The 26531-nt window shown below is 39.6% G+C and overlaps 1 protein-coding gene across 2 annotated transcripts; it reads left to right on the top strand.

The window, feature by feature from the left end:
- Positions 1-23073, top strand: OPRM1 (opioid receptor mu 1). 2 transcript variants are annotated; one of them, XM_042827532.1, is made up of 4 exons: positions 1-338; positions 14483-14835; positions 15856-16376; positions 22612-23073. In XM_042827532.1, exons 1-4 carry the CDS (start codon positions 1-3, stop codon positions 22747-22749), a joined length of 1350 nt encoding a protein of 449 aa, XP_042683466.1. In that variant the 3' UTR covers positions 22750-23073. The 2 variants fall into 2 exon arrangements, with proteins under 2 accessions (XP_042683466.1, XP_042683476.1); XM_042827542.1 differs by having other exon boundaries at positions 22101-22703.
- Positions 23074-26531: the final 3458 nt, after the last annotated feature.

Raw genomic sequence — 26531 nt, 5'->3', positions numbered from 1 at the left:
ATGGCCGTCGCCTACCTCCTGGGCAACGGCTCCGCGCCGCTCCTCGCCGGCGCCCTGGAGGTCCCCTTCGGAGCCAACGCTTCTGCCGCCGCCGCCTGCCGCCCCGCCGTGCCTCCTTGTGTGGCCGCGCCGCCAGGCTCCTGGGGTAACAACACGGCGGGCTGGAACCGCTCTGAGCTTTGCGGCGGTGCCAACGGCAGCGCGGGCGGCGGGCCATGCGCTCCCGCGGGCGGCGGCGGCCCCTCTGTGGTTACGGCTATCGCCATCATGGCCCTCTACTCTGTAGTGTGCGTCGTGGGGCTTTTCGGCAACTTCTTGGTCATGTACGTCATCATCAGGTGAGTGCCGCCGTCGGGCTGCGGAACGGAATTCCGCCGGCGGCGGGATGCTACGGAGCTGGTGCGTGCGAGGGACTTCTGCCTCCTAGGTGCGGGGTATTTGAATGGAAGACGCTTTGGGAAGGCGTCGGAGCGAGAGATCGCGGAGGGGAAACGCGGCGGGGCCGAGCGCCCCGTCGGAGATGCTCCACGGGCCTCTAGGGATGCAGCACCCGGCAGCGCTCCGACAGCGGAGCCCGACTCTCGCAGCTGTCCGCTGCTGAGGGAAGGTGGAAGGGGACCGCGGCCACCGCGTGTGCGAGTGTACGCACAGCATTCAGCACGCGTCTGTCCCCAAACCTGTGCCAACACAAAAGCAAAATATAAATGGCATCGCAGCTCAATGCTTCTCTCTGCCTGGAATTATAGATCCTCTATCCTGAGTATTGATATGCGTGTTTTATGCTCGTATACATCTGTGTCTGTGTAAGTGTATATACATCCACGCGTACACACGGGATCCTGTCAGTTCCCCAGGCTCCCAGCTGCGCTGCAGCACTGAGCAACATTGTTACCCGCAGGTCCTTCACGAATGTGCCTTTCACGCACGAGGAATCTCATACCCGTAAACCGGCGGCAAGCGGGTGCCAGCGAGATGAAACAGGCTTCGGCGGGGCCCGGGTCGGGTGGTCGGATTCCGTGGAGGAACAGTGCCACCTCCCGGGGGCGGCGGGTCGAAGCTGCCCTCGAATGCCCCGGTTCGGAGCTGGCCCGGTCCTGACTTCCCCCGGGCAGCTGGCCTTTCAGAGCCATGCTTCTGCAGAGGGTGCCCTTGGGGAGTGCTTCTTCCTTGCCGCAGGATTTGCAGTTCCCCCCTCTTCCGCCGGGCAGGCGCTGCGTGGGGCTCGGGGGCGGCTGTAACAAGCTGGGGTGATGCTCCGATGATTCCTTCAGAGTACAACATAACAGCAGCTTTTGGGGATATCTCTGCAAAGCCCATACAACTAAACCTAATGGGAACACAACTTACACGTACCAATGGTTCAGACTATTCCTACTGCTTTTAACCATACTTTAGAGGCAGAATTTAGAAGATTCTTTGTGCCATGAGGATTTGGAAAAGCTCAGATCCAAGTGGTCTGTGTGAGAAGTGCTCTTGAACAGGAACATGACTGCAATGGTTTGAGCAAGCGGTGAATGCCTTCCTCTGGGAGAAGAGGCAGATGCACAATGTAACAGAACCAGGATGGTTGTCAGCAGTGTGTATATTACAAGTTTTCCATGGAATTGTAAATTTATACCAGCCATAACCTGTTCTGGGTTCATATTTCTTATATTAATTAATTCAATTATACTTACACCACAAAGCCAAATTGAATGATGCACCTGCGTTCAGCTTTCTATCTTGAGACGATCTTTCCCAGAGATTAAAGCTTAATACAAAAACCAGAAGCAATAGAAGGCAAAAAGTATGTTTTAATTTACAGAGGAAGACATAAATCAGTTAAATGACCTCCCTAAAACCACTCTGGAATTCTGCAGCAAAGACAGGACTGAGTCCAGATCGTCCAGATTCCATATGACATAATTCCTTCTCAATTAATATCATACACCTATTTCCCATTTTAGGATGAAAAAAAGCTTGTTATGATTGAATAGAGTCTGTCATTTAAGCATCACAGAAATGCCTTTCCTTTCTGTGCTTCTATATAGGTTTGGTGTGCTTGGGCAGCAGTAAGGAACTTCTTGAGATTTTTCCTGTTGCAGGCTATGCTAACATGAGAGCATTGCCAAATTGTATCATATGCATATATGGAGCAGTGAGCTTATATGCTCGTATTCATGAAACCTTAGATCCCACTAAAGATAGGAGGCAAACCTTTCCCTGGATCAAATTTGGCATACTATAGATCTCCCTGTCTTTGTCTACCTTTCATACAGCGACTGCTCAAGAAAAAGGAAGTTCTAAAGTTCGTGTTAATTTTAAGGTGAATTAATACTACAAGAAAGAAGATTTGAAAGTGATATTGGCAGCTTGTTTACCTTGAAAATGTCAGGAGCAGAGAGGGGAGATGGTTGGATGTCTGAAACTGTCCCTACTCACCTCTTAGAGTCCAGTGGAAATTTAGAGTGCATGCTAATACATCACACTCAGCTTCTTTGGAAACACTTTTTTGAATAGCTATTAAGTTATTTCTATAAGCAGGCGACTTTAAAGCCCCATCCAGTTGTCCCATCTCCTCCAAGTGAAGCAGATCCGTGGGCCTGGAGCCAGAGCTGTGTAGGTGCTTGCCTGATGTGTAACTGTCATTTTCAATATACAGTGTCATGGGCTTTGTACACCTGTACATGATTATTAATGCAATCTCAACCACCCTCCTCATTCTCCCAAATGGTTTCTGTTCAGCTGAGTTATTTCTTCCTTGAATTATTATTTACAACACATTGTATCTACAGTATGTGAAACTGAACCTCGTGTTACCAACGTGTTTCCTTTGTGAAGTATGAAAAATGACTTCTAAGTGACAGCAATAATAGTCAGGTTTTACTGCCAGCCACAGATTTCATTATCTATTTTCCTCATATGTTTTGTTTAAGCATGAACTACTAATACAAACACAGTGTCATTACGGCTACATTAACAGCAAATGCTACTGCTAGTTGCTGCAGAGTACAAGACAGTGTACAATTAGTATCATCATGTGGCATTGAATTAATTTCACATTAATCTATAGGCTTTTCTTGCTTTCAAGACAAGTCAGAGGGATATGATGAGAGGGGGAAGAAGAATATGTCTTGTGATTAAGGAGGTGTACACAGTGCTAGTGAGCTGTGATAGATCATAGCTAAACATCTTTGGCATCACCAGAGTGGAGAAGCTGAGGCCCCAGCCCTGCACTGGGTGAAATGCCCTGAGAGGGCTGCAATGTCATCAATAGATGCTGTCAACACTCAAGGCAAGAGCAATGCCTTAATTGCTGTGCTAATCATTTTGTCACATATCATAAATAAAGGAGCCTGGGGTGCCCCGTGGTCCTTCACAAGATAAGGGAAATGCCTTGTTTCATTACAGTAAATGATTATACTAGCATTTATATTTTTTTTAAAGTCCGCAAAATTAAAATAAGGAAAGAAGTCTGCTTTGAGGTAGAGAGCTTTTTGCATTTCTCAGGGCAATATCTCAACTATGTTTTGGGAAAAAAAAAAATTATGATTGAATCATCATCTGATTTGGGAAGATTGCACATTCTACTGAAACCTTTGCTTACTTCAGCCTGGTTCACTTGTGCTTTGGGAATACTTTTTTAGTAAGAAAGGAATTTGGCATGTAATTTCAATTGTAGGAAGAATTGATGTCTTCAGAGGAATACTCTGACTTGTAAAGAAAAGGAAAAGTAAGGAGTTCATAAAGTGAATATAGCACATGAGGTGGAGAGAGTCTGATTTTTGTTAAGTAAGCTGAGAATGACCCACTGAAAATGATCAGAGGATAAAACAGGCTGAAGCAAAGACTTTTTCCAGAAAAGCCAGAAGCTCTTCTTTGCAAAGCAACATGGAGTTATGGATGCAGTGTGAAAGAAGATCTGTGGCATGCCTTGTGTCAGCATAGATTGGGGAATTTAGAAACCTAGAAATCCATAAAATTTGTTTCCTGCCCACAGCAATGTGAATGTCTCTTCATTTGGATGGCACTGCATCTGTCATCTCCAGGGAACCTAATAGTGGCCTTTCAGTATCTAATGGGAGGTTGTAAGAAAGGGGACAGACTCTTTACCAGGACTCTTTAGGTTCTGGTAAAGGTTGTGACAGGACAAGGGGAAATGGTTTCAAACTAAAAGAAGGGAGATTTAAAGCTGGCATAAGGAAGAAGTTTTTTACAATAAGAATGCTGAGACACTGGAACAGTTTGCCCAGTGAAGTGGTGGAGGCCCAATTCTTGGAGACAGTCAAGTTTTGAGGAAATCTGAGTAGGCAAGACCAGCCCAAAAGCTGAGTTCAAAGACAGGTGCAGTGAGATGACTACTCTCAGCACACCACTTTACACAGAGGCATAAGTTTCATTTGCACACTGCTTGCAATAAAAATTTACCAACCTCTAGTAGAGGATAAATGGTTGACTACTAAGATGCTCCCCTCTCCTCTAGGATCAAGAGGAGTAGATTAGATAAAATGCTATGTATACTTTTATATTTTTGTTTGTTTAAGTTATATTGAAACAGCCATGGTTGACGACGACCTCAGAATGTCCCTGGTCTCTCTGAGCTGAAGGCAAGGTCAGGGTGCCCAGCCAGCTCCCACCTGCAGAACATGGGGCTGCCCCTGCAGCACCTCCACCCCTGGGCAGAGGTATGCTGAAAACTTTGCCCCTCACTGAATTTCCTCATAAAAGTCAGTCTAATTGCACTGACTATTCATGGCATCAGTAAAACTAGAACATATTATAAGAGCATATTATTCATATTTCAATCGCTAGCAAACTAATGAGTTAATGTGAGCTAGCATAATCCCAAAATACTATTTTGTTTCATTTTAACTTGCACTGTTTTGTTTTCAAATAAAAAGTCATAGCTTTTAATGAATATGGTTGAAAAACTTTTCTTTTTGAATTCTCCTACAGCAAAAAATGACATACAAAAATCTCAAACAAAACACGATGGAAGCCAAACAGTCTCAAAATCATTAGCTCTTTTCCAGGCATAGACAGTAACTGGTGTTTAGACAAAGACAAAAACAAAGAGAAGCTTCCCTGTGTGAGACTCCTTCTAACATCCTATTGTACTGCAGACAGACTTCTGGGCTGCATTTTACATCACCATTTTTTCATTGTCTTTCTGTGGACATTCTTCTATGCAGCAGTCCCAAGAATATCTGAATCTAAAATAAGGTTGGAAATAATATGTTGGAAATACTGTTACCTTTCAACAAAGCTGTTTCAAAGCAGTCATTTTCTAAAGTAAAATTTGAGAATTCTGAAACATTGTTAAGGATTCTAAATTAGTTATTTTTAAGTCTGGGTGCTCTGAGAGAGTGTTGTAAGGATTCTGTCTAATGGGCACCTTGATGAAGAAAGATCTTTTTAAATGGGGTTTCCTGTGAAAATGTGTTTTTAATCCTTGATTGTTTTCTTCAAAATGCAAAGCTACTCATTGTATCTATGTTTCAGAAAAATCTGAGAGAAACTATTTAGTGAGTTGTTTTTAGGCTCATATCAAGCAAACACCTTACAATCATCTGTTTGGCTTATATCGTGGAATTTGGCTTTCCTGTTGTGTTAATAGGGATTCTATCATTATCTTTCAAAGACCTTGCTCCTCTTAAAATTGGCTTCTAAGGGTATTCTCTAGCATTCCACAGCTTAGCCTAACTGTGTTAAGTACCATTCATCTGCTTAACGTTAAACATTATTTGTTTATATTTCCCTTTGAATTTGCGTGATGAAAAAAGGTAAAGATAGGTGATAAGCTGTAGCTAGTCAAGTAACTGTGAAGGACATGAAATAGCACATTTTCCACCTTCTCACTGAGAAGTGTTCAATTATCAGCTATGAGATCTTATGTCTCAGATCAGGAATAAAACTTCAAAACAAAACTGTTTGTGTAGAATGGGATGTATGGCACAGAGCAATTCCAGCATGAGAGAATTTGCTTTCTTGAAGGAGAGAAAAGAAGTTGTGGTCTTTTCCTCTTCCCCGCTTGCACACTGCTGACCTCCATGTCAGCTCTGGGATGTGCTGCTTCAGTAGAAAAACATCCAAGGAGCCAGTTTCCCAAATTCTTCTCATAAACTGATGATGTCAGTTTCTCCCTCAGAGCCCCAGTTCGAGATGCCAACTCGTTCTTTTCACATGGTACCAAATCCATGTTTGCTAGTACTTTACATGCGGTCTTCTCAAAACATACAGTCACACTTCCTCTTTCTGTCATGCCTTCCTTCTTCGCCTCCAGCTTTCCCCATTCTGCCCTCTTCACAGCTGTGTCCTCCTCCCTGTTCATCCTCTCTACTGTCCCTTTGTCTCACCTTTTTTCCAGATCACACTCAACACTTTCACAAGAAGATCCTGATCTCTTACACACAAGAGACTGTACCCTGCATATTTAGCAAAACTCTTCTCTGTGTGGCTTCTGGCATTGCCTTGAGCCCCATGCTGCTGCTATGAAAGCATTTTACCGTGGAGGATTGCCACTGCTGTTCCCCATCACTTCTCTGTGGATTCCACATCTGCTAGCAGTAAAACTGTCCTCAAAAGCTTCCCTTCCAGCTTCTTTGCCAAGCAGGGGATCTGTCATGTACATTCTTCACCTGAGGAGATCAGTCTACAAATCAGGAAGATTTGTGGAAGATCTCTTTATCTTCCGAAAATATGGAAAATAGCTGTTAACTTCCCTCTCCTATAAAAATGTAACCTCAGTTGTCACTGATGTAGTCCTGATCACTTCCCTGAATGCACAGGGGAGAAAGTTAAGATGCTGACATCTTTTCTTTGCATGGGCAAAGCAAAAAAATTCTGCAATAAGCAGAAGCACCTTCTGCTGGTTAATGGCAATATATTGGAGTTACCATTTTTAACACCATTGATTTATTTCTCAAAGATGTGTTACACAATAACTGCAAAAACAGCAGCCATTACTGGAGACTCATATGTGCTTCAGTGTCAAACTTGCAAAGATTGATCTAGAGATGGTTTAATAAACAGACCAGAATGAGTCCAGGAATAATTTACAGATAATGTTTCCTTTATTTAACTAGATTGAGGGGAACAATTCAGTATACCAGCAGCTGACTGCACAAGAATTGCAGCATACATGTTGCTGTCATTTCTTCTTATCATAAAATTGCTCTTTGTGGCTTCTGGGAAAAGAAAAAAGAAATTGGGTTGATAGGAATTATAAAACATTGCAACATCTTAAATATTTGCCTGGCAAATAGGTATGAATATATTTGAACACCTATCAGTTAATTCCAAGGATATTTTGCATAAATGTGTAATTTAAAAAAAAAAAAAAAAAAAAAAAAGAAAAATAATGAAAGAATGATGATAATGAAATAATTACCTGTTAGAACTACTGTGGAATTTGTGTGTTCTGTCTAGAATAATCTCCTTGCTAGTAAAATCTTTCAGTCACACCTGAAGTGAAAGGACCAGCTTTCCCCTGGTAAGTAGCTATTTTTTCCCAAAGATGGAAGCTTGTTTTGTTTTCTCTGTGGAGGGACTAAGCTCACTAATACAAACCAAACAGCAGAAAAAAGACCTCTATAGAACCCTCTTTGTAGAAAGAAAAAAAAAAAAACAAAAAAAAAAACCCAGCAGGAAAAGCCATTAAGGAAAGCAGCAAGTGAGTTTTAGCCCAAAGCCCAACACATTATTGTAATTAATTGAAAACAGGATGAGTCAGATGCCCTCATGACTCTGTCACTGGCACCATGTAATTCCTGAAAGGGCTGGTACTGGAACCTCACAGGCTTTTGTTCAGCTTTCCTGCACCATGGCTGAGATCTGAATGAAGCTGCTATTTGGTTCTGAGTACAGAAGAAACCTGAGTAGATGCGCCTGCATGAATCCTTCCTTCCTTACCTGGTACGTGTAAGCAAATACCACCAAATGGTGGATCTGCAAACACCTTAACATAGACCAATATGGGGAAAAGGCACAGTAGGATGACAAAGATAGGAAGCTAGTTTTACGCTATATATAAGTTTTCATATGGTTGCTGCATTCCCCACCATGTATGTCACATAAGTAGGCCCCACAGTGCCAGGCTTAGCACACCACTGCTGAACTATGCCATGCTTTGGCACCTGAAGTGAGGCATGGTACATTCATGTGTTTTTTTTTTAAATCCTTCTAATTAACCCACCAATGCACTCTTCTGTCTCAGAGCTCTGGTAGTTTTTGCTCACTTACAAATGTAAAATTTGGTGGATAAGCCAGATAAATTTTGTCTTTAGGCAACGGAGATCTTCCTGTTGCTCTGTGTTCACCGACTGACTTCAGCATTTACACTCCAATCTCCTTAACAGCAGTGACTGGCAAAGGCTTCAACAGGAACAACCGCTGCCTCTGTCTGTGTCAATAGCAGGAAATTTTGTACCCTTCTCCAGTTTTTGCCACAAACTGAGTCAGTACAGAATGTCAATAAATGTGCCTGCAGTAGCACAGTTTTACTGTAACATTTTCTGCTATAATTGCTGTACCTGCTAGAGTTGTCTTTGTTTCTATTTGGTGTTTGGATGCTTCTCCTGAGAGACTGTTATTTTTTAATTATATCCGTGTTTATGATCTCCTATTGAAAGCATAAATCAAAAGCTGTCTATTCCCTCCAGGTGTGGAGCCCTCAGTACAAGAAAGACATTGAGATTTTGGAAAGGGTCCAGAGGAGGGCGACTAAGATGATCAGGGGGCTGGAGCACCTCCCCTATGAGGACAGGCTGAGGGAGTTGGGCTTGTTCAGCCTGGAGAAGAGAAGGCTGCGTGGTGACCTCATTGCAGCCTATCAATACCTGAAGGGAACCTACACCCAGGAGGGGAGTAAACTCTTCAAAAGGGCTGACAACAGCAGGACTAGGGGAAATGGATCGAAGTTGAAGGAGGCAAGATTTAGGTTGGATGTTAGGGGGAAGTTCTATACAAGGAGAGTGGTTAGGCCCTGGAACGGGCTGCCCAGGGAGGTTGTGGATGCCCCGTCCTTGGATGTGTTTAAGGCCAGGTTGGACGGGGTCCTGGGCAACCTGATCTGAATGTGTGTGTTTGGTGGCCCTGCTAGGCAGGGGGGTTGGAACTACATGATCCTTGAGGTCCCTTCCAACCCGGGTGATTCTGTGATTCTGTGATTCTGTGAAAAGCACAAGTTGACTGTTTGCCAGTGTTTCATTTGCAGTCAAGGTGGACTGATTGCATATTAATGTGTTGCCCAAATTTATTGTGATATAGAGCTTGAGCTTAATGGCTTACAGCATTCTTGAGTATTCCTGAAAAGAAAAATCAAAGACTAGATCTTCAAGCTGATGAAATTGTGTGCTCTGTGACAGGTAGATTAGGCTCATATGGAATATACATGACTTTCAAAGCTCTAATCAGTAGCAGGCTGTTACAATACCACAGCTGTGGCTGAGATCCTTTGAAAGTCTTTTACTCTGTAGAGAAAGATGCACTATAGTGCAAAAGAAAAGAAAGAAAAAGGACAATTAGACAGGATGGCCATCAGTTAGTTCTATTACATGAGACCAAAAGTACGTTCCAGGTTACGGCTGGGAATCAAACATACTCATTGGATTAACTGAGGAAAGAAAGAGTTATCCAGACCAGCGTGAACTGTTGTCCAGTAAAAACTGAAAGTACTAGATATCTTATGAAAGCACACATGAAAAGAACAGTTTTTCTTACTGTTTTTGGATTGCATATAGAAAATGTACCTGAAGAGCCATGGAAATAAATGTTCATTTAAATTAGTTCAACTAGTCATGCTTCACATGTTTTAATCTTTCCACCCAAGGAGACCTCAACATATCTAATGCATGCACACAATGATTCTTCATTTGTTTAACAAGTCACTTATGCAAGAAGAATATGAATTTAAATGCTAACCAAATCTCATCCAGAATCAACAAGAATTATGTCGGGTTGTCTGAACCTAATTGCTGGCCGTTGTTTCTTTGAGCAGCCGAGCCAGATTCATGAATGACTGCTTTCTGCAATAAATCTCCTGTAATTAATTAGGTTTTCAGATATTTTGCACTGTACATAGATCAATTGTCTCCCAATTAGCTTTGGATGAACAAAAGCTTGTATGCCTTTGTGTTGCTGAAAGTCACTGTTACCAATACATCATTGTTCCACCTATCTCCTAAGTGCAAAAGACTGTTTCTGCTTCTCACTGTTTTCAAATGAATTTGTAATGGCATGTATTGCTCAATTCACTGGGCTAAATGTGAACACGTCTCTACCTTCTTTGCACCAAAGATGGTACAAATATGGTGTAAGACTGATGTGTTACAGGACGGAAAGATCTGGAGGAGAATATGTTTCATCAGTCCATATGGATGTAAATGGCTTCTCCAATAAGTGGTGTGAACAAGAGTCAGATAGCAGTATATCAGCAATATCTGTTAGGCTTAGAAAAAGCAACTGTGTACTAAAAATGTAATGCGTTGTTTGGTTTTCTTTTTAAGAAAATGTGAGTCATGTTATTTGTTCTTTTCATTTGAGCTATTGAGGCTTAAAACACTTTTCAAAAAATCGATCACCTCCAAAGGTGATCAGCTGAAGACGTCACTTTTGGAGTGGGCAAGACAGAAACAGAACTGTAGTGTGTCTTGCAGCAAGAGGGAGAAGCACAAGGAAGCACACATCACGTTCCTCTGATGTGTCTGGGAGCTAAACAGGGAGATGCTCAAGGCCTCTGCTCAAGGTGCTGTTACACTTCAATTGAGGCAGGGTCTTTTTATGTTCTATAATTCAATAATTCTAGTTTGATGATTTTTTTTTATGGGTTTGCAAACTACAGCTGGCCCATGGCCTACCAGTCTAAGGCTTTTACGTATCCTTGAATGTCAGGAACTTAGTGACTATTTCAGTAGAATTGTCATGTTTTGCCTTACTGCTTTCTTCTTACTGCAAGCAAATTCCAGTTGAGTGGATCTCTACAGCCCAAATCTTCAAACTTCAGATATATTTTAAATCTTTGCTGGATAGAACAGTGATAAGACAAAGCTGAATATGACCTACAGAATTAGACAGACTTGAAGCTGTGAATCTAACCTGTCATATCATAGTATATATTAAGAAAAAAAACTTAATACAAATTAGTATTTTATGCTACAAAGTCTACTCTGACGAGATAGAAAACGTGTGCTAGTGGGTATCTGAATTATGATGAGCATAATTAATTTTAATATTAAGAGCAATCCAGAGATAAATGTTCACCACTGTCTGGTGGCCTTGAATCGCACTGCAAAAGCAGTAATATTTAAAATATTGTATTTATACACACAGTGCTGTTGGTGTTATAAGAAAGTTTTACTGGTAGCCCATGACTTCAGTTGCATAGAATATCCAATCTCCCTGAAGTATATTTCATCACATACACAGCTGTGTTCGTATGATGGAAATGTTTGCTCTCCTTCTTCAAATAGATAGACTGATAACTTAGCAAAAGGTAAAAAAATAGCTAAGATCAAGACTTTGAAGAGCTTCATTTTCAGGACTGTTTTTTTTCGTGCTGTTAAAATCAGTTCTGTCAATATTTATTTTTTCATACAAAAGAAAAAAATCCTAGCGACACTGATAATCTACTTATTTGGAGAAATAAACCGTCAACAAAATGCACTTTTTAGCAGTAATGTCTTTATAAAATCTTGAAATACTCAGTACAGAGAAATACCCAGATCCCATAAAAGTCACTGAAAAGAATATTGTGAATTGCAATAGGCTTTTGTTCATGAAGCAATTGTGGAGGTAAATACTTTCTAGCACCACAAAAGCTCTACTTCCTTTCTTTGTAAGAAGAGCATGATTATAAATGTGTAGGTTACAAGAGTACATCAAGCAGGATTTTTCATTAATAGTCTCCAGAGCCTATTATGTGAAATTACTATGTGAAATAATGGAAAGCCCAAGAACTTTTAAGCTTAAATTTGTGTAGCAGTAAGTGGAGCCCATGGTATTATCAGTGAAGAAATGCTATTCCATTTATTCAGAGCTTTTCTCTGCCCTTCCTCTAGCACGCTAAACTGAAAGTGATTTACCTATTGGCTGATATATTTTTTTTGCTATGTCAAGCATTGTCTTTAAAGTATTGGAATGGCTTTAATTGCAGATAAATATCATTATTATGAGTTGATGATGATGTGATTTCTAGACAGAATTTCTACTGAATCAGATATGAGGGCAGTGACACTGAGCTGCATACCTAAGCTTGTATATTCTGCTCCAGCCATGAAGACAGTGATCACTACAGGGCTGAGAATGGTCCAGTAGCATGGGTGAGGGTACTGAGTCTGCATTTGTCTTTTCTCAGCTTCTGAGGGTACAGAGCCATTGCCACTCTTCAGCCATCATTGCTATTGCTGCCTGAGCCAATCAGGCTGGAGCAAGCTGTGCGTGTCTGCTCAGACTGACATCAAACATGCAAGTTTATTGTCTGGATGGAGCATTAGCTAATCTAGGAACTTTTGTAAGGCCTGTAAAAAACACGTTCGTTTTTGATAAACAGCAAGAGAGATAACAGAGGGCTTAGTGCATCTTTTTTTCTTCCTTAGTAAAGTCACTATTGAAATATTCCTATTTTGATTATCTTCTCTGAGGTTCTTCAACAAATTTCCCTCCAAATATTTTTTCCACCTTCCTAAATTGCTTTTAGAGCAGCAGCTCATTGTGCCTCTCCCACACTGCAATCCTTTGCATTTTTTTTCTAAATTATTCCCAGCAGATAGAGGCACAGATGCTTGTAGCAACTATGTCTTCCTAAATTGCTGTTACAGTCTGTTGGATAAAGGGAGTACTCCCCTAAGAAAAGTTTGCAGGGTACATTAAATTCAAAGAATAGATTTTATTTAAAACTTGGAAGATCATAGTTCTCAACACAGCAGTCAAGCAGCAGCTCGGGTCTACTCAAAAAATGTTTAAAAGAACACCTTGGTTGTTATTTGTATCCTCATGCACAGTACGATGAGATGAGAACAAAAACAGCATGAACTTCATCAGATGCTCATCATAAAAGTTATCTAGTTGCATCCAGGATGAAATCTGCATTCCCCCACCCCTGACAAAAAGTTACAAAGATGTGCTCCGTTTGTAGCCCTGTCATGAGCTCTTTGTAGCTGACTCGTGTTCTGAAGAGATCAGAGAGAAAAAAAAAAAAAAAAAAAAAAAAAAATTAATACTGTATTTTACACTTTGTCTTCTTTGTCTTCTCCAACAAATTGCCCAAAGGGTCTTTTTAAAGGACTGTTCCATTTGCAAATCTGTCTATACAATATAAAATGTCTGATGAATTACTTTGCAGAATCAAAGGGGAATTTCATCAAAAGAGCAAACCATCTAACCCCCCAAATTCTGGCCTCAGTGCCTAGCAACCTCAGCAGCAATTGGGACAAACTAGCCAGGAGTGATTACTTGGAATGAAATGTTCATTGTGCCATTGGAAAATATATCATCCTCACAGATAGTGGATGTCAGATGCTACTGATGTGACGCAAGGGCTTGAAACTGTAAAGGGCTCTTGAAAAGAAAAAATGGATGAAACAAAGGAATAATTTTAATTCCACATTTAGGAAAGCAAACACAGAGCATATAAAGTGTCCCTGCTCAGCTGTGGTTGGTGTGACGTGTTTAAAGTTCAGAAAGTGTTTTTTTGTGTTAGTGCCACAGACTTAAGACGGGAGTTCAAAACAGTTTGAAGTCTCACCTGTAAAATCGACACTGTGGAGCAGAGCAGTGCATGCATACCTACTTTAAGCAACGGGGCTAAGCATCCACACAGGGCTGGTGGTTTTACTGATGTGCTTAGTTCATGTGGCCGATAGCATCTGTCTTCTCATTCAGTTGGAATATCTGTCCAGTTTGTAGAGGAACCTGAGATCAGGGTAGTAGTAACCCTAGTAGTAGCCATAATAATGGTAACCATCATAACAAATGATTTTTAAATTATTTGATTACAAGCAGGTAAGTTAGTCTTAAAACAAAAGCCTGAATTTAATTACTTATTCCATAAGTAATTAATCATTACTATTTCACAACCAAGAAATGCTGTGTGCTCCATTGCTGCAGACTACAGTTCTGATTCTTGACATGTCATGAGAAGATACACAAAATCTGTTCATTTAGTACAGTGACCAGTGTGCACAAACATTTCTTTCCAGCTCCATTAGTGGTTCTTTAGCAATCATAATATTGTTTCTTCTATGTATGTCCTTTCTGCACAAATTAATTTAGTGTTTTCTTACCCTTCTTATACCTGTTAGGTAATGTCTGACTGATTTATAAACATCATTGTAGATAAACCAGAGCAAGATAATTTGATTTAAAGGTGAACAGTAGAGGAGATGATCTTTAATACCATTTAGCATGTTATTTTGTGGAAGTAACTTGTAGATGGTGCACTGGCCTCAATTTTGTTTAATGTTGTTAGTTGTAGTCATTCACTTTCTTTGCTGATTTTTTTTTCTAGATACACAAAAATGAAGACTGCCACCAATATCTATATTTTCAATCTTGCATTGGCAGATGCACTAGCAACAAGTACTTTGCCATTCCAGAGTGTGAATTACTTGATGGGAACATGGCCATTTGGTACGATTCTTTGTAAGATTGTTATATCCATAGACTACTACAATATGTTCACCAGTATCTTTACGCTCTGCACCATGAGTGTGGATCGCTACGTAGCCGTTTGCCACCCAGTCAAGGCCCTTGATTTCCGTACCCCCAGAAATGCCAAAATTGTCAATGTCTGCAACTGGATTCTTTCTTCTGCCATTGGTCTCCCAGTTATGTTTATGGCAACTACTAAATACAGACATGGTAAGTCTTGTTTTTCATTCTCAAATTGAATAATTCAATGTTTGAACTCCTTTCTGCATTGTTTCTTTTTATTGTAGAGGTGTTGAACTAATTTCTGACCTGCAGACTGTATAAAGTTATGCCAAAAACCATCTTTAACAATTTTGCAGCTAGCCCTACTTGACCTGACACAGCATTGCATGTGATCAGTCTTTGATGTCTGGCAACTCCAGCAGGATCCATGAGAATCCTGCTCCACACAATTACTGCTGTGTTTGGAAAAGCATCTGTGCCCACCCTTCTGGACAAGAGGGCCAGTGGTATCTGGCATGCATTAAAAAAAAGTGTGGCCAGTGGATCAAGAGATCCTCTTCCTCTCCTCTTCCTTGGTATGGCTGCATCTGGAGTACAGTATCAGTACTGCACAGAAGGCATTGTTATACCCAAGATATTCCTGCTGAATTTGGCAGTTGCAGATAATGGCTGTATATTTTCAACTTTGCCTGGCAGTGTATAGTACAGAAGTCAGAGCATGTTCTGGAGCACTAGTGCTCAGAGATCTTCCTTCAAATGACAGCATTTCAACATATATCAAAAACACTCCATGTTTTTGGTATAGTAACCACTAGTGCATGGTTACCAAGCATCATATCATCCTCTTCCCTTTTGCCCTGAAATGCCCAAATCTGCTGCAGATATGGTGGTTAAATCATCAGCAGGTTTTATATCAGAAGCGAGCCAAAGTTTAGACATTTATGACAATTCAGCTCTTTTTCTTCTGAAATTCTACACAGAATTCCAAGTGATATAATGCAGAGGAGAACATGCTACTTTTTGGGTTTTTTTCTAACTGAAGCTTCCCGCATGTTTTGCAACACTGTGTCCTATCGCTCTTTGTCCCAATGACAGATACCAAATTGTTTTGTTTTAGTTATTTACATAACAAAAATCTATTTGCTTACAGTATTTAATATATATATATATTTAAAGGAAAGCAAATATAAAGCTGTCTTGTTCTCTGCTGTTTTCTTCTTTCCCTAGGATCTATTGACTGCACACTTACATTCTCTCACCCTGCTTGGTACTGGGAAAACCTACTGAAAATTTGTGTGTTCATCTTTGCCTTCATCATGCCAGTCCTGATCATTACTGTGTGCTATGGGCTGATGATTTTACGCCTCAAGAGTGTCCGCATGTTATCTGGCTCTAAAGAGAAGGACAGGAACCTGCGGAGGATCACAAGGATGGTTCTTGTAGTGGTGGCAGTGTTCATCATCTGCTGGACTCCTATCCATATTTATGTCATCATTAAAGCCCTGGTCAACATCCCAGAAACTACTTTCCAGACTGTGTCCTGGCACTTTTGTATTGCTCTAGGGTATATAAATAGCTGCCTCAATCCAGTCCTGTATGCATTTCTAGATGAGAATTTCAAAAGGTGTTTCAGAGAGTTCTGCATCCCCACCTCCTCAACCATTGAGCAGCAAAACTCCACAAGGGTCCGACAAAATACTCGTGACCATGCTTCCACTGCCAACACTGTGGACAGGACTAACCATCAGGTATGACTAGCAGTGGAGATGTCATCTCTGGATCCGGGCCTCCCGCTTGGAGATGACATGTATTCTGAAGTTACAGTTTATACTGATTTGTAGCTGTTTAAAGGTCTGACCACCTTAGAGGCTACATTTGAAGCCAGTGTATTCATACACAGAGACCCCAGTCATGCACTGTGTCCTTTCTAGTCTAGTTGATGCCCAGAAGCTGAGCACTTTGCTTTCAAAGGTACCTTGCGTGGTTGGGTTCAGTGTGCATGGGTACACGCAGCATCCAAAACAGAGTGTTTCATTTGCAAAATGTTTACAACAGGTGAATGTTTTGAACAGATTTCTCTATTCATACTCCTTGTTTTCTCCTATAAGATGGTTACGTCTCTCTCCTGCTGTTTTATCAGTGAATTGAAAAGAGAAAAAGCTGTGCATATACACTTTTTGATTGGATAGAAGGAAGGCCTACAAGCCCTGTTTCTGCTGGAAAGATGTAAAAAGTAGACAAAAGTCTTCTGCATGCAGTTCTTGTGCTAGATCATTATCTATGTTGACTAGTGTGGGTTTTGATATACATATATATATAAATACGCATACATGTTAAGGAGTGTTGTACCATTTTGCCATTTAAGGTGTACAGAGCACTCCTTTTCTATGTAGAAAAAGCCTTTGAGGAGTAGAAATTTTGTAGCACAGCAGATACCAAGAGAAAAATATCAAAAATCTCATTTTAATTCAAACTGTATTTTCTTAGCTTTTGCAAAAAAGTTTTTTTGTTACATATTTAACATCCATGGTCCTGTGATAATTCCCAAGTTGCCAAACCACATTCCTCAGTGAACATCAAGCAAAACATAAAAGCAAATTGTAGCATTCTAGCAAGGCATGTATTAGAAAGGGTTTCAATCTTCTTTGGAATTCACTGAAGAGAAGAAAGGCACAAGACTAGTTCATTCCTTGCCACATCACCTTTTTTTTGGAACATCAGCAGTATACATCAGTTGCTCCTACATGAGCTTCTTGGTTGCCCTTTCAGCCACAAACTAAGCACCTTTTTGAGGTGCAGCAGTAGTAATTACACCAGAAAAGAGGAAGAAGCAGGCTGTGGGGAGAAGAATAAGGTGTATTAAGCATTTACAGTTGTTGATATCATTCACAAGCACGTGATTCGTACATGGTAGGCTGTGGCCTGTGAAGTCAGTTAGCACCTGCTTGGTCTTTGACAGAAAATATTAAGACTTTACCTTCATTGTCCAAAGAACTGATCCAGTTTCAGACTTGCTTTTTCTCACACAGAACAGGTTCTCATTTGGAAATGGGGGTGATTTCACAAGGGAAAGCTGTGATTGTGTTATCAGTCTTACCCACACTTCAGTGGTAGAGCAGTATGGCCAAATGTGTCATGGACCAATACATGTATGTACACAGTATTCATTATATGAAGCAAAAGTTTATTTGATAGGTTCAGCTCTCAACAGTGCGTATGTGATCCTCAGTGGAGTCAATTTTGTGCACGTCTGACAACAGAATTCAGTCTTTACCTAGTAAGTGTCCAACATTCTACAGTGTAGCTTAGAGGCATATATCTTCAACATTTACTTATAAATCTTTTTATAAATTTTAGAAGAGCTGTAACCTTCTAAATTTCTACCCTTACCAAAAATTATTATGGTACTGGCAAAGGCTGATTAAAATAAAGCCTGTTTTGGTGTGCGCAGAGCAAACACAGAGCAGAAGATGATCCTTCCCAGAAAAATATTACAATCTACATCACGGAAGGGTGACACCTGAGGTAGGAACAGAAGTTAACTTTTCAATGGCAGTAGGAAGCAAGCTAATCACACAGTTGGAATTTTGGCTGATTGGTTTTACTTGTTAGCATCAGTGAGTAACAGTGGAATTAGTTAAGAAGAGATAAAACATACTGAAGAGAAGTGAAAAGGAAGGTGCTGAAGGGAAATGGAGCTGACCAGAAGAATGCAAAAGAGAAAGGGGAACATCAGGAATAACATCAGAGGCAGAGAGGAAGGAAACTGAAGCAAAGAGATTATGTTCATGTAACAAAAGTGTGTTCGCAAGTGTAAGAAACTATGTGACTTTGTGACTTCCCAGCTTTCACTGCCTCTGTAACTCTTCCTAGCAACTTACTAGCAGGTTTCCCTGAGGCCACAAAGAAGACTTACTTGGAAACACCTGTCCTCATAAATTTATTTGCATAGTCTGGTATTTGAGAAAATTTGAAGTGGCCATAAACGGGCCCAGTCATTTCTCTCACTACCACCCAGCAGTCCTTGCTTTGGCAGATGCTGCCACTGATTTCTTTCTGCCACACACACTCTCCAGATCGGACCTGAATCTTCTTACTGCGGCACTCCCTGGGCGCAGCACACCAGCTAGCAGCAGCAATATTTCTCATCCTCCACAAAAGCAATGGAATACATGCACAGCAAGCCATGTTCACAGCTGAATATAAATCTTCATTTCTATATTTTCTTCCACAATGAACTTATCCGTAAGAGACAAAATTTTTGGTGTCGCTTATCATCAAAATGACAGAAAGGTTGTAGAACTTCTATTATGAGGAGGTTCTCTGAGTAGTGCTGACAAATGTAATTTGTATTTATTTATTTTAGACAGAAAAAGCCCTAGAGTGAATGCAGCTTTTTCTCTCAGAAAATGTAAAAAAGCACTTTGCTCAAACAGTTGGTGAGCTTCTGTAAATTCTATTGACAGGACATTCTTTTCACAGGTAAGTGCTTTCTGTATAGGCAAGCCTAGCCAGCATATCTGTATTGATCTAAGTATACTGACAAGCTCTCTCTTGTATATATAAGGCCTTGGAGAGCATTTTCTATGAATTCTATTTGCACAACTGTATAGTTGTGGACACAGTTCAAGTTATTTTCAAAGAAACAGATGTTCTGCAAGCTGCTTTTTTTGCCAAGTGAGAATTCTTACTCCTGCTAAAGGTAATGAGAATTGCAGACACTCAATTGCAGAACAGCTTGGGGCCTCACATTCTTAAAGCACTTAAAATAACCATTCACTCATGGAAATAATAGTTGTGTTTTCTATCAGTGCAAAAGCAGGAACAGCAAACACAAATGTTCGTATTACTGTGGGTTTAGATATTTTCCTTTGGCTTATTTCATGGGTCTTTGAGATTGCTGAAAGATTTTTCTGGATTTGAAATTTCATTACTGTTTTATCAGCATTTAGGGAAAGTACAAAACAAGTTCTGACATCCCCCAGAAACAGCACTGATGGTATGAGCATTTATGAAAATAGTACATGCTCAGTGGAGCAACTTGTTCGTGAGGGAGAAAAGACTGGTGGCTAGTCAAGCATTTAGATTTAGAAACACAAAGGATATTGGAGTAAAGAAAAACTATTTCTAGGTTGAAACAAGAAAAAAAATTAAAACTGGTTTAACTAACTGAAAAAAAAAGGACTCTCTTACAGGTTAGTTTTCCTAACATTCTGTGACAGCTTACAAACAAATACGCGGAGTACTGGTGAGTCATGTGCAGAAACCTGATACAAGCTGTACAGATTCTATAACTTCAATTTTTATCAGGTTTCGCATCTACTTGTTTTAATGAAGAAGAACCCTTCTATGTGTTATTAGAAAGTTGGCATATGTCCATTGCATGTAATATGGTGCTCGATGATAAAACATTGATTTCTTATAAAAACTATTTCTGTCAAGAATTCTACAAGCTTGTATTAATGTAGCGGATTCATCCTTTTGTGTCTGAGTTGCACTGGCATGGGACCCTTATAAATCTTCTACATAGCAGAGAAAACAGAATGTTTTCCACACAATTTAATTAAAGGAGTTTACAAGTATAAACAATGCTATGAGGACTGAAACCAATTAAAACAATCCTAAAGCTGCATATTTTTGTGATGCATTCCTTAAACTGAAAGTCAGAATAAATGGACAGCAGAACATTTCATTTTTTTCCATAAGAGCTGAATATTCTATTACAGTATCACAGAATTGTAGTGGTTGGAAGGCATCACTGGACATCACCTAGTTCTCCAGCCCCCTGCTAAAGCAGAGTCACAAAGGAAAGCATCCAAGAATGTTTTGAATGTCTCCAAGGAGACTCCACAACATCTCTGGACAACCTGTTCCAGTACTCTATCACCATCACAGTAAATAACTTCTTCCTCATGTTCATATGAATCTTCCTTTGTTCCAGTTTTTGCCCTTTGCCCCTTGTCCTGTCACTGGGCAATTAAAAGAGTCCAGCCCCATCCACTTGACTCCTGCCCACTAGATATTTATAAGCATTTATCAGAGCTGATCTCAGAGCCTTTCCAGACTGAACAGTCCCAGCTTCTTAGCCTTTCCTCATAAGGGAAGCTTTCCAGGCCCCTCATCATCATCCATCTCTGTTGGACTCTCTTTAGATAATCCCTGTTTTTCTTGAATTAAAGAGCCCGGAGGTGGACACAGTACTCCAGGTATGGCCTAACCAGGGAAGAGAAGAGGGGTAGGATCATCTCCCTCAACCTGCTGGCTACACTTTTGCACCCCATTGGCCCAGGGTATCTCTGGGCTTCTTGGTCATAAGGTCACATTGCTGGCTTGGCCAACCTGTTGTCCATCAAGACACATAGGACTTTCAATGCAGAGTTCCTCTCCAGCAGGTAATTCCTTTCCAGCAGGTGATTCAACTGAGAAGTGAAATTAAATTTAAAACTAAGTTCTGGATCTGGACTTCTCCAAAAGACAGATATTCGGATTCAAAATCAAGTCATTTTCTAATAAAAAGTTGATGAAAAGGAACTTTCTCAATGTAGAATAAAGAAAGCCCCTAAATATATTATGCTGAATTAAACAAGCATTTAAGTTATGTTTTGGCTTTGGATAAATATATCTCCAATTAGTATTTCTAACAGATGTCACTTCTGAAAGTGCCTGAAAAACAGAGCAGTTAGAAAATAAACTTTCTCCTCACTCCAAAATCCCTAAACAGATGCAACACGTGGCCCTTTCTTCACAGTTCATCTGTGACTCTGCTTTCCATAAATAAACACCTTATATCTCCCTATTTTTGACAATTTCTGATTGCTGAGCAGTAAAAAGGGTTGCAGGTTTTCAGGATGTGATGTATAGTAAGCAGATTTTCTTGGTGAAAATTTCTGTATTGATATCATGCCTGTACATGAATAGGCATGCATACTATGGGCATCCAGGGCAGAGGGACAATTGTGATTAATTCCTGATGTAACTCCATCTCACACAGAATGTAAACTGGATTTTTAAATTCAAATCCAGGAGTTAGCCAATATACTGATGTGAACAGAGAAAGCATGCTAACATGGCATCTAAAATACCAGCATCTGCAATTGCTACAAAAGAATACAAAGAGTGAGTTAAACCCTTTTTTACAAGTGAAACTCACAGAGGGTTCCCATCTAGAAGGAAAACAGCTATGAAACAGACTCTTGTGCAAACGAGACAGCACTGAAGATTCGTTTCTGTATCATTAAAGGTCAGACACAAATTTTTTCTTTTACCATTCTCTCTTCCTTGTTGTATTATGACAAAAGCTCATCCTCACCCTGTTGCCTGGGCTATCAGCTCAGCTTTATAGGGCAGGATAAAGCTGCAAATGAGATGTGAATACCTCTTTAAAAAACACGCACTGTAAACACAAACTGGTGGGGGGTTGGAGGTATAAATCAAGTAACTGCTCATTGTATTTGCAATTTCTTTCCTTTCAGTTGGAACTCCAAGAAGCTGAAACCACTCCACTGCCGTGACAGGGTCTGCTGCAGTATAGCTCTCAAAGCAATTACAAACCAGTGTTTCTGTGCAGTCCACTATGGGAAGGCATAGGATACGCTTTCCCTCAAAAAAAGAAATAAAAACAATGATAAAAGAATAAACATAGAGGAAAGTGCCTGCTTTTCCAATCTGTCAAAAATTGCTTCTGCAGCACTTCTACATTGCTCTTAACAGAAGCATGAAACTCAGTGGCAAGCAGAGCCAAGAGGTATGGGGGCTTTCCAAGCTCCACTGTTCAAAACAGTCATTAACCAGGAATACATCTGTTAGTCTAAAAGCAAAGCTATCTGATATGCTCTGGCAAGTTACAATGGCGTTAAACAGGTTGGAAACAAAAGTTCAAGAGACAGACAACTTTTGAAAAAAAAAAGTTGTCAAGCTTTTAAGGACAGGAAATAATGGGAAATGAAGTTGGGTACTTGATTTACATATAAGTTTTTTTTGTAGAGGTGTTTTCTGTGTGGGTTGTTTGTGTGCCAAAGTCTCACAGGATCATCTAGAACAACACGTTGGAAATTCAAGAGTTCTTCACTTATAAAGATTGCATGTTCAATAACTTCAAAGGGAAAATATTTCCTTCAGTGATCATTTACAGAAAAAAAACCTCCAAGCAACACCATTCTCTTCTACTTCTCACATAAGAACTAGACTTTTACAATCAAAACGATGAGGTATCAGTTCACCTAATAGAGTAAATGTAAGTATCCCATGCTGTCATTGGTAGAATTATCGCCAAAAAAGCATTGACTCTGTTATTGTAAACTCCAGTGCAAATAGATGTACAACTATAAGCTTATCAGAGCTGGCACAGGCAACCAATGAATTCTCTTTAGATTCCCAAATTTCTACTGCACTGTCAGCAATATCTCAAACTTGGAAGTCAACAACAGTCCCTGTGTGAAGTGTTTGGAAGAGTTAGCACATCAGAGCTGCTTTTAAAAAAAAAAAAAAAAAAAAAAAAGTTGCATTTTGATAGAAATAATTTTTTTCTTAACCAAACACATATGTTTGTTTTTCTAACTAACTTAATACAGTCTGCATTTCCATTTTGTGTTAGTAAAACACATGAAGATTTATGAAAGAAACATCATACTGGAGTAAATATCATCCTAGTAAATGTCATCCTGTCTAGGTTTTAGTATGAAAAATAGAGATATCAGTGTAGATAATTTGTGGTGCAATAGTATTTTCTAGCCATTGTTTGTTACTTGCTTATAAATAAACCATCAGTAGTTAAGTGGGGGGGGGGGAAGGGGGGGGCAGTATACTTAAGTGTACGCTAAAATACAATTCTATGGAACAGGGTTTTCTTCATTTTATTTCTTATTTGTTTCTTACTTTCACTGTTAAAATCTGTGTAACTGAATATACTTTTAGTGGAAAATCATTTGTCTCTGCCTTGGACTATGTAATAAAGACTGAAAGCCAAATCCTTGTGTGTTGTAAATTGAAGTAATACTATTCTTGTTTCACGAGTGTGATGTGGCTAAATATGTATATCAGCATAATATGAAACTACTCATAGCAGAAGTGCCTTTTTTCCATTTTCTGTTGAAAATTTTGCCATGCTGTCATAGAGATTCCATATTTAATTTTGTATTAGTCTAGCGAGATTTCCTCATGGTCATCATTAAAGTTTAAACCAGATATGTCATCATCTAACCTATAAAAAAGCATGGGATAGGAACTTGAAAAAAAAACTGGATGTGTTATTTTGCACTACACAGCAGTATTATTGAACTAACAAGAAGAACATAAACTAAAGAAGAAATGCAAGTTAAGTAGAGCTGTCCAACAGCACTGCTTCTAGCAAGATCTGAACATCTATCATGCTAACATACAACAAGCTGAAATACAGTGAACAAGTATTGCAAAAGCCTTCAGCGGTAAATCAAGAAGAAAACTAAGGTCATAGTTTAATGTCTAGTTTGAAGTACCTTAGCTGTTACAGAATTTGCATAATGAGCTGAAAACATCATTTCTGTACTAGGAACGTAACAAAGCTCATGGGTAAAATCCCTTGATTTGCTAACAGCCTAAAATTTGAAAAGATATGTTAGGCTTCTACAGTCCAATAATTAATTGAGCAACCTGACTGCAAATATCTTTAGTAGGACTAATGTTGTATTGTAGGCATAATGGTCTGAGGATATGAGGAAGCAAATTTTATTAGTAGAACATTAGCAAAAATAAGTTAAATGCTCTGTTTGTTTATCAAAAGACATGGATGTTCGCTGCAGAAAAGTATCAAGTTGTTACACAGTCTGTATATTTTCATTGTAATCCTTTAATAAAAATGTTTGTGTTTCTTGTGTACTTGCACATACTATATTCACATCACAGTATACATTGATCATCATGCCCTTTTTTAATAGCTCAGCTCTAGAAAATGCTGTGCTATCTATCAACCAATACCAACAAATCACCTTGGAGGTTTTTGATTATCTAACTGCATTAAAGAACACCTACCTAAAAAAGGAGAACATGCAGATAGTTCATTTCTTTTTAATAACAGGCATACATATCCATTCCTATGATTCTGTAATGCATACACACAGAACGCATAGTACAGCACAGAGGACCTCAGTGAAGTTTTATATAGAGAAGAAAGCAAGTAAATCTTCAAAATTAACGGCCCTTCTGTATGTCCCTTATGCATACAAATTTCTTGATGAGTACAAGTGAGCTAAAGCAAGCCAGCAGCTGCTCTCAGCCTGTTCCCAGCCTGTGCAAGTCCCTCAAAAACCCTTTTGTCCTCAAGGAATGTATCTGCTGCCACCAGTAGTCCTACTAGCCCAATTACACAAGGCAACAGAATCCCAAAGCAATCCCAAAGCAAAACTGCATCAAACCCCATGTTCCACTTGTCTCATAGACACCATCAAGCCACAAAACAATTGAGATTAGCAGAACACGTGCTGATGTCAGGAAAAGACTGGGAGGTAATGTGAACATACCACAGTATGTTCACTTCCCAGTGACATATTTGGATGTAGAAGACATTCATAATAAGTAAGTTCACTGTGTCTGAACTGTTGAGGCTGACCTGAATTGTGATGGACAGTACTGGCAACTCAGCCAGCCTTCAATCTTACTGCAATTTTGTCTGCAAGGAAAAAAAAGAAAACTCACAATACCAACTTAGAGCTTCCCTGATCACTGTTCACATCTCAGACAGACAGCTGGGCTAATTCTATTTATGATCCTAGGTACAGTGTAAGAACACTGCACAGATCCCCAATAAGATATAGCTGACCTCTGGGATGTAGAGCCACATGCAGTCCCCAAAAGGCCACAGCAAAATAACTCATCAAATTAAGAGCAGGACCTGACACTTTTCTAAGCACAGGAATCTTTACAGCCATCCCCTATTCCTACTCTCTCTGTTATACTTCACAGTAAGGATCAGCACAACTATGCACGTAGACCTGCATTCAGCTTCTGCACTCAACATCAAATTAATTTCTCAGAAACAAATGCAGTTTTGGAGTGATGTGAAATGGCAAGTTAAATCCCTAAATGCTGCCTTTGTGAGAACTATAAATGTAGCATGAAGATAAAAGACAGACATTTATTGTGCATTACTCCAATTAATCACTCTAATTCAACATCCTTTTCTGGAGTGCACACAAATGTGCATATACCCATAGATGCTTAAATAAAAGTATATTATTGAATGTTCACAGTACCTTTTGCTGTATGATACTTCTTAGATAATGTTTTACTTCACTGTTATTTTCATCATCGTTACAAAGGGAAAAACAATACTTCTCTTTTCACTTATCAAAATCCCAAAAATAAACATCAGTTACATTAGTAGAAACTATGCATTTAAGAAGAATAATCTAGAAAGGAACACAAATGGAAAAAAAAAAATTATGCAATAAGCAGAAGATTGTTGTTATGTTGGGCAATAAAGAGCAGTAGGGTAACTGAGTTTTCACCAGACAGGAGGTAATGCAGCAACTACAAAGCAAAGGCAGAAATTTTAAAGAAAAAAGCAGGGAGAACATAGGGAGTATTGGAGGAGAGGGAGAAGCTTATTACAGCAGCCTGTGGTTTTATTCAATTGTAGGTATTTCTGATTTCACTGAATTTCCATACACTGCTCTGGTTCTTCTGTGGGTTTCTGTGGTTTTGTTTTGTTACTTTTCATTCTGTTTTGTTTTTTGTTTCTTTGTTTGTTTGTTTTGTCTTTTTCCCCCAATGCACTTCTAAGTTATTTCATACTCCTGATATACGTTTATTCAGGACCTGTAAGAGATTTGCTGAAGTTTTACAGTGATTATATAAATATTACTGCTATTAGTACTGTTTCTTTAAAATAAAAATACTCTGAAGATTTTTCAAACAGGGTTTTGCTCATC

This window comes from Centrocercus urophasianus, unplaced genomic scaffold (genome assembly GCF_019232065.1).
Source record: "Centrocercus urophasianus isolate 14NV4802_14NV808 unplaced genomic scaffold, USGS_Curo_1.0 seq_10, whole genome shotgun sequence".
Lineage (NCBI taxonomy): Eukaryota > Metazoa > Chordata > Aves > Galliformes > Phasianidae > Centrocercus > Centrocercus urophasianus.
The sequence above is the reverse complement of the archived record's forward strand: the minus strand, read 5'-3'. Positions and strand labels throughout refer to the sequence as shown.

What these genes read in the sequence shown, in the direction of transcription:
- OPRM1 (XM_042827532.1), top strand. Translation starts at nt 1, where the DNA reads ATGGCCGTCGCCTACCTCCTGGGCAACGGCTCCGCGCCGCTCCTCGCC. An exon ending in GTCATGTACGTCATCATCAG is followed by an intron (nt 339 to 14,482) that starts GTGAGTGCCGCC and finishes TTTTTTTTCTAG; the next exon opens with ATACACAAAAATGAAGACTG. An exon ending in TGGACAGGACTAACCATCAG is followed by an intron (nt 16,377 to 22,611) that starts GTATGACTAGCA and finishes TTTTTTTTGTAG; the next exon opens with AGGTGTTTTCTGTGTGGGTT.